The following is a 10,997-nucleotide window of genomic DNA, read 5'->3' as shown; positions in this document are numbered from 1 at the left end:
TAGTGCTACAACTTTCCAGCGTAGACAAGACCTTAGGGCCCTGATTCTGCAAGGTGCTTAAGCACATATGGAATTTCAGCGTAGGGGTGGTCAGTCCCTCTGGAGTCACAATGGACTCAGTAAACTCACATGCACTTACATATCTTGCTGAACTGAGGCCTGAAATCCACCTTTCCTCGCAAATGTGAGTTTCACTCTCATTCTGATGTTCTAGAATGCATTTTTTAAACATTCGATGAAAGGCTCATTCCTGATGCTCGATTTTAATGCGTACCTTGCCTCTTCCATGCTAGAGAGCCATTTTCTCCATGTTGTTCAGTGGACCACTCAATCCCTAAGGCACTTGGAAGAGCTCCGCTCTGTTCATTGCCCTGTTCTAGCTGGGTGATGGTGCATGGAAAACAAAACCTTCGCTCCAACTCACCCAGTCTGTTTGCCTGAAAAGTTCAGCCCCTAAAAAGCACAGCCTCTAAGACCACATGCACATTTTAATGATGCTTGGCAAAACAAACCAACAAACAAATCAACCCAAGCAAACAAGTAAAACCCCAACCAAATAATCAAGAGGGCATACGGTTGTGTTCAGCTTCCATGATGGAATTCCTTGACTGTGATGTAGGCATCGCCTCAGATAAGTGGGAATGTTCATAGATAAAGAGAATTAGTCACTGTCAAGATGAGGCTGAAACCTGGATGTTTTTTGCAGTTTCTGGATTTAGATAAAATATACTGTTTGTTATCAGTGAGAAATGCTAGGGCACTGGCAGAGTATTTTCAACTCCTTGATGTTCATAAAAAGAATACTCTGAATGGTAAGTACTTTCTATAGGCCCTGGAATCTGCTATCACTAAGATTCTTGGTGATCATTCAATAATGAGTAGAATCCCTTCATGTCACCCTCCTATTTGTGAGTCCATTGATGGCTGATCAGCCCAGTTCTGGAGCTGCAGGTCTTACCACAGAAGGGGCAGGTGTTGGTAGCTGTGGGAGCTGTTGGGATGGGCACAGGGCAGTTTTTGTCACTCTTCTTCTCCGCCTCACCTTGTGGTGGGACCTCTCAAATTGCACCACCCTTTCGAGGATTACCATTCTCCACTGGGCATGGTCTTGGGCAAGGTTCTCTCGTGTGTTGATACCAATGCTGCACTTTTTCATGTGTGCCTTCAATATGTCCTTATATCATTTCTGCTGGCCCTCAACACTCCTCTGTCCTTCCTCCAACTTGGAAAACAGAATCTGTTTTCGGAGGCGTTGATCAGACATCCAAACCACATGACCAGTCCAACGAAGTTGTTGATGAATGAAAATGGCTTCAATGCTGGTCATGTTCAACTTTTCCAGGACGCTAGTGTTCGTGCGCCTATCCTCCCAAAAGATATTTAGGATTCTGCTGAGGCAGCATTAATAATATTGTTCAGGTGCCTTCAAATGATGCTTGTATGTTGTCCAGGTTTCACATGTGCACAGTAGCGTTAGAACAACCACTGCAATGTATACAAGGAGCTTTGTCTTGGGATAGACGTCCCGGTTCTTGAAGACCCTTTATCTGAGGCTGGCAAAAGCAGATCTGTTAATCTCTATATCGATCAGACTCAGAGGTCACACTCATACTTGGCCTGTACAGTCCCCATGGGGAACCCCCTTCATTGCGACATCCCTTTCTCAGGGGTCCACTTTCTCTTGGAGGTTAAGCTCCTCTGCCTCCTGGGATCACACCTCTGTGAACCTTCATCAGGATCACATCAGGGGAGTTTGGAATAGGTGGCTTTCAGTGTGAGCAAACATCACCGTGTCTCGACTAATATAGCATTGGCCAGCTATTCTGAAAGGTTATATGGCCTGACTAGTAACATCTGATGCAGAAGATGGCCCAACTTAGTAGCATGCTACTGTAGCTGAAATGTGTTCAGCTCTTGCCTAAGAGGTTAAGTTTTTTTTTCCTCCTTGTACCTGGTTCCTCTTAAAGCTAAAAGCCTTGCAATTCAAATTACTCTGTGGCGTCATCACCAATCATCATTATTATTTATCATTAGCACTCTAGTAGCAATAAAAAGCCCCAAATCTGGACCAAGGCTTCAGTGTGCTGGGCACTGTACAAACACAACAAAAACAGCGTCTGCAGCAAATGAGCTTACAGTGTAAACCACTGGTGTCAGACCTGATTGGTTCAGGAGCCAAATTAGTGAGCAGCATTACCCAAAACAGAGTGTAAATTCATTGTTTTATATGCACACATTGTCTCGCTCTCTCATTTTTATATATATAGGCAAAAATCTGGGTTGTTCTGACCAAGTTTTATTATTTTATCAACTATAATTGGTTAGTAACATTGTAAAAGCATAAAAGCATTGATTGGTAAATAACGTAGAGTAGTTAATAATTAACTCATCCACCGAGTGTTTTAATATCTTGCGCTACAAAGAGCTGCTGGAGCCACGTTAAAGAGCCACTTGCGGCTCCTGAGCGTCAGCCTGAGCATCACTCATCTAAACCAACATGGCAGTTGGAGGCTCAGGCAAAAGGAGGGGTCAGACACGCAGGGTGATGGGGTCAATGGGTGACAGTCTTATTTGTTCTGAAACTCTTTGGGACAAATCCATGCTGAGCACTGACAGGCATTGCAAAAGTTGGATATTTCCCTGCTTTTCAGGTGCACGTTATGCTTGAACTAAATCACTGTCAAGCTAAATATTGTTTAAAACAATGATTCAGTCGTTAAAAAAATAAGCAGTACCTGCAGGAAGCGTAAGCCCAGTTTTTGGCTTGACTGAAGACTGTTAAAATGAGCAATGGGATCAAACTGAAATCCCTAAAAAAACTTTGTGGAAATTTTGATCCAAATTCACACCTGTTCAAGGGACACAAATCAGAAGCTTAAATTCTTTTACTCTGTAAAGGGAATGTTTGGATGTAGGTTTCATGCCTGGGATTCAGCTGTCATTTTCATCTGATGAAGAACAGGGCTTGGAGCCTAAGTGTCTTTTAAAAGAAAGCAAAAGAATCAGACTCCACCAAAGAAACAAGCGCCGAGAGTTCCCTCATTGCGTGTGAAATGGCCGTGGTTGAACTAACGTGATGTTGATGTTGAACCTCATTTCCCAGAACTTTGCTGGAACCAGCACCCCATGATAATGACAAAATACAAGGAAAAAAAAGCCCAGACAGCAGCCAAGGAATTAGTGGGGCTAGTTGCCATGTAAAGTGTGAATTCTGGCCTCATAATATGCACATGCAATTCTGGCTCAAAATCAGCATGGAGTGACACACAGGCGCCAATCCTGAGATATGCAGAGTGCCCCTAAATACGGCTGATGTCAATGGGAGCTGAGTGTACTTAGCATCTCACAGGTTTCCAAAACTATAAACCATGGAAAGTATCACTCAGAACAAAACGGTTACTGTTTCTCTTCCATAAAACCCTAAAGAGTACAAATCCATGGCCTGGTACCTCCTCAGGGTAGATGAGATTCCTTTGCAGGGACTCCAGCAGCACAGCTCAGGAGACCACACGACTGAATCTTTGCTGCAGTTGCCTCGAAGATGTGGCACCTGCTGGCCCATCCTGTTAAGAAAAGAACACCTGCAAAGATCTTCTAGTCAGTGTATATGAAATTACTTCTAAGTGGAAAAATGACAACATTTGAGCAAATTTCTGGGGCGTCATTTCAAACGCCTGAAAAGGAACAATGCCAGGTCTGGGCACTGAACAAACAGACACAACATCAGAAAATCATTTTCAAGCCCCCAGACATTTGAAAGTTTGTTGCTAACATTTAATAAAACAGTAATTTCCCTTTGGATGAAATAGCGATGGAATACTTCTAACCAGCATTTTAACACTGGCTGCTGTAGGAACCTTGCCCCACTGGCCCTTGTTGCATGGGTGCGTGTGTGCATGTGTGCGCGCGCACACACACCCCGCTTCTGTCACTCAACTGAAGTCACCGGGGTGTATTATGATTGACCACTGTATTTTATGTAGCTGTACAGTAACCTGAGCACCTTGGGGCAGTGGGTGCATTACAAACCCTGTTAATTATTACCAGCAGCTTTCCGCGAGTTGGCCTAACGACTCACTGTTTTCCAGACCTCCAGGTTTATCACTTTCTCCACCATGTGACTGACCTGACAAAGCAGCAGATCATGCTGGTGTTTGACTTGCTGGACTGGAATGCCACCGGGGAGCTCGGCTTCGATGAGTTCTACATGCTGGTGTGCATTCTGATGGCTCATGAGGCAGGTAGCCTGGGGGCCCTGTTGGTGTAGCAGAGCCTGCAGTAATCGAATCAGCTGGCTGGGAGTCGCAGCTGCCCTTAGCATGGGAAGCACAAGGGAACTTTCCACACCTGGTCTAACTGCTCATATGTTTGGAGGCAGCTCAATAAAATAAAAACCTCAGCTCACAAGATGAGCTGGAGGCACCTGCTTCTGTTTTCAAAATAGCCAGGGAAAGAGACTGGAACTGGGTAAGTGATGCATGGGAGGGGCACAAGGGGGGGCACCAGCTAAAGGAGGCATTTGACCCTGCATGTGAGTCTGCTCTGTCCCACCCCACCCCTACAGGTGGCGTGTGGGTGGAGAGGATGTGAACGCAAACCAGAGTTATACACAGCTCCCCACTTCTCAGGGGTCAGACTGGGTGACTCAACCTTTGCCTTTGTTGGGCAGGTTACTTGCAGTGTCCTCCTACGCAGGCCCAAGAGGTGGGGGAGCTCAAACAATAGGTGCCAGGACTCTCACTGTCTACCCATTCCCTCCACGTCTCACATAACCTGGAGGCTGGAGGCGCAGGCAGGGGCTCTGTCCTCCCACTGTGCCAGGTACAGCCAGCTGATCTGCAGGGCTGTCTGGAACCATGGTGGCAAAAGAAGCAGAACATGGGGTTGTCAGGTGGCTCATGTTGGCAGCTCCAGTGAGGCTGTACTGCCCCTAGCCTGCACAGCCCTGCTGGAGAACAAGGCCGGTGACAGCACTGTAACACCCGTGGTCCCTGGGAACAGCAGCCTCACGTTCTGGTCCTTTGGTCGCTGTGGTTCCCAAGAGAGGCCTGCAGTTCAGCTCAGCACTCCCAGGAACTCTAGTGGCCAAAGGAGCAGAACGTCAGGCTGCCTGGTGGCTCCACACCAGTAGCTCCTCTCTCATGGCTACACTGCCCCTGCCCTTCCACTTAGCTGCATCTCCTGGGTCTGTACAGCCTCATGGGAGATCGGGGCTGGGGGCAGGGAGGAATTGAGATGCAGGGATTTTTCAGGAGCCACAGCAGTGAAAGGAGCGGAACATATGGCCACCTCTTGGCCACACACCAGCAGCTCCTCAGGCATGGCTGTACTGATTGCAGCCCTGTCCTCCAGCAGAGCTGAACAGACCCCCGAGATGCTGCTGTGTGGAAGGGCTGGGAGTGGGACAGTTGCGCCATGGGACCTGCTGGCATGGAGTCATCTGTCAGCCCCATGCTTTGCTCCTTTCATCACTGCAGTTCCCCCCTGCAACAGACAGCTGGGTAGAGGCACGTGACCATTTTTGCCCCTCACACATTGGCACTCCCTGTTGTGCAATAGAACACGAGGCTCCTTCAATTTACATACTGCAGTTCTGTCTTCGTGATGCTTGTTGGAAGTCAGACCTGTTCAGAAAGAAGCCAGCAGTGTGGGGTGGGAATTAAAGGGGTGTGGGGTGGGGAGAGAGGATGTTAACGCAAACCAGAGTTATACACAGCTCCCCACTTTTCAGGATTCAGACAGTGTACCCAACCTTCACCTTTGTTGGGCAGGCTACTTGCGTGTCATCTTGGGCAGGCATAAGAGGTGCAGGAGCTCAAACAATAGGTGCCAGGACTCAGGCAGTTTTTTTTTTTATTTTTAAAAAAAAACTTTAATAATTGATGTGGCAAAGCTAGTGGTGTGAGAGCCATGAACTGCCCAACCCGGAGGTGCCAGGGCTCAACCCTGGCACAGTTAAGCACTGCTTAGAGGGCAAAGATCATCCAAGAGTCAACAACTGGGCTGAGTAAACAGATTCATTTCAAGAGCAACCGGTGGCTTCGCTGGTTACATGGAGCAAAGTAGGATGCTCTGTTCATTCTCTGGCCAACCTGCTCAAAATTATTTCACAACACTGGCAGGGGCTGAAGCCCTGGGGCAAGCAAACCTGGATACAGGTGTGTGTGCGCAAGGAAGCACTGAGCTCTTCTCTCTTTGTGTTAAAAGCCAGGGTCACCTTCTTAATCCCAGTTTGCAACAAAACAGGAAAAGAACTGGGACAAGGAACGTGACCCCATTGTTTACCCTCTCGGCCTGAGCGGTGTTTGACATGAAGAGTGTTTTCCAAAGCAGCGCATCTCTGCACATTATTTGCACTTAAGCATTTCTCTTCTGAAACAGAACCACTTGGAAAAGCAGTTCATTTATCAACACTCCGGGGCTGTATTTGAACTGCTGGATATGGATGGAGGACACACAGTTAGCCCGCGGGAGTTCCAAGCCACTCGCTTCCTCTTTAACATCAAGAAGCAAGAGCTTGAGAAGATATTCAAGGACTTTGATGTTTCCGGAGATGAGGTGAGGTTAGAGCAGTAAGCAGTTCACAAGCCCTTAACAATGCCACTTTTCATTTATTAGCATTCAGAGGCTCCATCTGAAATCAGCCCCACTGTAACTGCCCGTGGACAGTTCCTAGCTGGAGCGCACAGTGAAAATAGACAAGAAAAACACTACGTGGCAGGGGAAAGAGGCTGAAAGATTAAAGACTGTTCCAGGGCCACACAGCAGGGCTGCCCTTGATCTCAGGGTGAGTGAGTCCCACTGACTGGCCACACAGCTCAGCAGAAAAACTCTCTTGGCTCCAGCTCCCCGCAGAGATGCTTTCTATTGCCAGCTCGGTGCCCTGTTATCCTGTCCTAGAGGAGCGAAGGGGGGTGATGCAGAGCCTGCCCTTCAGATAACTGCAAACAGGGACCAGTAGTGAGACTCCAACAGTGTTTGGGGCACAATAATGTATATAATGGAGCTGAACCCAGTTTTCCCCTAGAATCTTTTTTTGGCTAGCACTTGCAGGTCCTCTCCTTATTTCTGTTTTGCAGATGAGTGGGCTGTTTGGTTAGAGGGCATTTTGTAAGAGCTTGCTTGTGTGGTAATGCCTGATGTACAGTAGAATTACAATTATCTGACCTTCGGTTATCCAACATTCCATGTTATCCCACATGCTCCATCAACCCCACAGCAATTGGCCCAATCCAACAGCCTCACAGCAACTGGTCCCAGCCACACAGCAAGTGGCCCTGCTCTGCCAGCTGGCCCTGCATTATCCAGTATTTCCGGTTATCTGACCATCCGTCAGCTCCGTTTAGGTCGGATAATTGGGCTTCTACTGTAATTCTAAAAGCACTGAGATTTGCAACGCAGGAGCATCATGACATCTGGAACTATTGCAGAATAGTAGGGTGATGCCCTTCCAGGCTGCAGTATGTTCCTTCAGAGTAGCCCAGCCTGTGAAGTTCAAATCTACATATCTCCAAAGTTTGGGTGGAAGGAGCAGGGTGTGTAGGCCTGGGCTGTCTCTTTCAGATCCCACATCTCGGGCCAGTCTTCTCCCAGACATTTAAGTGGCACCACACAGTGCTGTCTTGTTAAGGCTGCTATTTCGTTTCTCCCCGCAACACTAGCAACTGAACTACAAGGAGTTCAAGATGTTTACCATCTTCTGCATTGATAGACAACAGAAAAAGAAAAGGGAGAGAATGAAGAGGAGGCTGCATGAAGAGATTCCAGAATCATCGGGACCAGACCTCACCGAGCTGAACATGCAACAGCTACACTTGTAAAACAATAGTTTGATTCACCCCAAAACAAGTATAACCCAGGCCCCAGCCACAGAAAATTTAGCTTAGCTTAAAAGTCCAACTTTTAAGAAACATGTCACACAAACAATGGCCCAGCTAATTGCTGCTAGATAATTTTATCCCCAGATCCAATCTCAGACACTGTATGAAAGTCCATAATTGGCTCTGATGTCATTCCACGTGGAATAGCTGATGCAACTTGGACTTCATCCCTTGCCAGTTATCATTATTCACGTCACCCCTCCTTGTTGTAGCCCATTGCTCAAGTATTTTAGGGCAGCAACTCTGCCCCGCCCTTTATTTACATTACAGCTTCCTTGAGACAGAGCGGTCCTCCGGATACAACTGTTTTATCACCTTTAAAGAGGCAGAGGAAATAAAGTTTAATACGATACCCAACAGGCTCATCCATCCCCTCTGATACTGCATTCAGTCATGTCTGTTGGCTTCCCCTCCCTGCCCTGCTGATTTGTGTCAGTATTAAACTGTTTCTATTAAAAATTGGTGGGCGGGGCGGGGGAAGGAATAAGATTTAGCTCAGCTCATTACTGTTGTTGTGGTGAATCGAGCCAAAGGCAATGCTTTTGTCTTTGTCAAAATAAACCCTCAAATTAAATCCATCTGTGGAGAGAACAGAAGGGATGGGCAGTCTCTCTTCTTAAATATTGACTGGTTACACCCTAAATGGAGCAGTTTACTAAAGCCAGTTCCCTTCCACCTTATATGTAAGTCTGGGGCACCAAAGATGACCACCTCACCCCTTACCTTCTTAACCACATACTCAAATGTGGCTGTAGGCCCTGCCAACTGATGTTTACAGGCTGCCAGGCTATAACAAGGTTGCTTTAAATATAAAGCCCCAGTTTCTGAACCGAGGAATTGCCACTGTGGTCCAGTGTTGTTACTTTAATAGTGGCAGAGGAACATGTAACAAGAATTAGGACCCTATCCCTTTATTTCCCTACTCCCACGGCTTTATTCCCAGGAATCAAGACAATGAAACTGCAGAAGCCCAAGCTTTGAGGTTATTCAGAGAGATCACATCATGTTTTCAGAACTGACAAAGATAAATGGCTGTTGTGAAACTGGTGCCTTTTCGTAAGTTACCTTTGTGTTTATCACTTTTGCTCCAAAGATCCTGAGGGGCCTTCAGACTCTGAACTTTTAGCCAGATTCCTCTCCTGTACACACTGGTTTAAATTGGAGTCAGACTGCATGGGCTGCAATAGAATTACTCCAAATGCAAGACCAATGGGTTGCCAGAAAACAAGAATTCCACTTTGCAGGAATGGTGGTTTCCACTTTGGCTTGTGTGATTCCCAGCCAGACCTTGCGCTTGGGTCTGCCACATTCCAGTGAGTACCCTAACCATCAGGCTAGTGGTGATTCTGGGATGAATGCCTCTCTGACTAGGAACTCCAGCCCATGTCTGCCAAATGTGATGGACATTTCACCTTTATTGATTGATTGAAACAGAAACTCTGTGCAGAAACAGAATTTCCCAAGAAAAACACTTGTTAAAATTTTCTTGATCAGCCCCATCGACAAGAAACAGAATCAAGCCCTCAACATAGGAATTCACTTACCACTGTAACATGACCCATTTAGACCAAACTCTGTCTGCCTTTGACACAACACACTGTCTCGCTACACAAGAGCTCAGAAGCAGAAGGGAATACAATAGCCAAAGCTTGCGAGGAGTGCTGGCAAGCAGAATGTAATTACCCTTTTGGAATTCATCCAGGTCAGTAGGGTTTCGCCTGCTGCAGTTAAGCAGTGCTGTGTCATTGGTAGTAAATTATGTAACCCAATAGGGTGAGAGAGAGCTGAAGAGTTAAACAAAAAGGAACACACGTTCATGAATACAAATAGTACACTTATTCCATACTCATTAGGAGTGTGGGCAGACTCTTTGACACATGGACCATAAAGTCAGAGCCGTTGTAACTAGCCAGTGGTTTGCATTGGTACAGTCTTATACACAAAAACTAAATGCTCAGAGTAAATGAGCACAGAGCCCACTGTTCTGTGTCTGTTGGTGTCTTTTGGCAACAACATCTGAGCAATTTCAACTTCTGTGCACCTCTGCCTTGAAATTCAGTGTCCTACTGAGTGGTACATCAGTTGTAAATATAGTCTAAAACCCATTTCTCACACTGGGCTTTTAGATGCTAATGACAGGTTGCGCGTTTGTCATTTTACAAGAGACCATATGTTACTGGAATGAAGGGCATGGCCAAAAGGTGAGATCGTGTTGTCTCAACATGTTAACAAGGCCAAAAGAAGCTACCTTTGCTGGGCACCAAGGGAACACCTGCCCCTTCCAGAGGAGGAATAGGAACTCTGCCAGCTCTTGAAAGGTGGGTGGCAACAGATCATGCTCTTAATCTTTCCTTACCCAAAGAAAAAGAAAACAGGAATGAGTCAGGAAGGACACAGAAAAATCCTCACGTTCATTTCCTTATATTTAGCTCTTGCATTCCTTTTACTCTGTTCTGATATGAAAACGCTTTCTGCAAAGGAAATGAAAACAAGCGAGGCTAAAGGGAGCAAAGCAACCTAACCAAGATCATTTAAGCTCTTTTGACGTGTAGGCAGTTAAGGCTATAAAGGAGCCAAACCAGAGGCTTGTGTACGTGGCGTAATAGTTCACACTAGAGGGGCGCAACTGCTTGTGTGCATTAACTGGCTTGTGCAGCCCCCACCGGTGCACACTGTGGAGTACTATTTGAAACGAAACTACATTAATACGCGTTAGGAAACAGCGCCAGTGGCTCCACACAGGCAGCTAGTGCATGACATGATGTTTCATATTCAAATTGACTCCCTTCTGATGTGGGCTAAAGCCTCACATAGACATGTCCAAAGTCAGAGCTCCATTTCACTGCCATATTAAATGGCAACATTACAGAAAAAAATATGTAATGCTCCCCCTCTCCCTGGTCCATAAATTCCACAATACCAGAATGTGTGTGTAATTTTCCACACTGCTCATTGGGGGTGTTGGGAGAAATATGACCTTTGCTTCCCCACCCTGCTCCCTGGGGATCTGGATCTTTCCACTGATTGCATACTCTATTTTCCAGTATTCCTGACAGACAATTGTGTGAGATGCTGCTGAATGATACACATTGTTTTCATAAGCTGAGCCTCTGAACC

At 46.4% G+C, this 10,997-nt stretch overlaps 1 protein-coding gene across 1 annotated transcript; it reads left to right on the top strand.

Annotated features, from left to right (window-relative positions):
• The first annotated feature begins 676 nt into the window (after positions 1 to 676).
• EFCAB9 (EF-hand calcium binding domain 9) lies at positions 677 to 8,168 on the top strand. The gene is made up of 4 exons (XM_075009938.1): positions 677 to 812; positions 4,089 to 4,237; positions 6,382 to 6,558; positions 7,662 to 8,168. Exons 1-4 carry the CDS (start codon positions 677 to 679, stop codon positions 7,818 to 7,820), a joined length of 621 nt encoding a protein of 206 aa, XP_074866039.1. The 3' UTR covers positions 7,821 to 8,168.
• The last annotated feature ends 2,829 nt before the right edge of the window (positions 8,169 to 10,997 follow it).

Source organism: Carettochelys insculpta, chromosome 15, assembly GCF_033958435.1.
Source record: "Carettochelys insculpta isolate YL-2023 chromosome 15, ASM3395843v1, whole genome shotgun sequence".
Classification (NCBI taxonomy): domain Eukaryota; kingdom Metazoa; phylum Chordata; order Testudines; family Carettochelyidae; genus Carettochelys; species Carettochelys insculpta.
The sequence above is the reverse complement of the archived record's forward strand: the minus strand, read 5'-3'. Positions and strand labels throughout refer to the sequence as shown.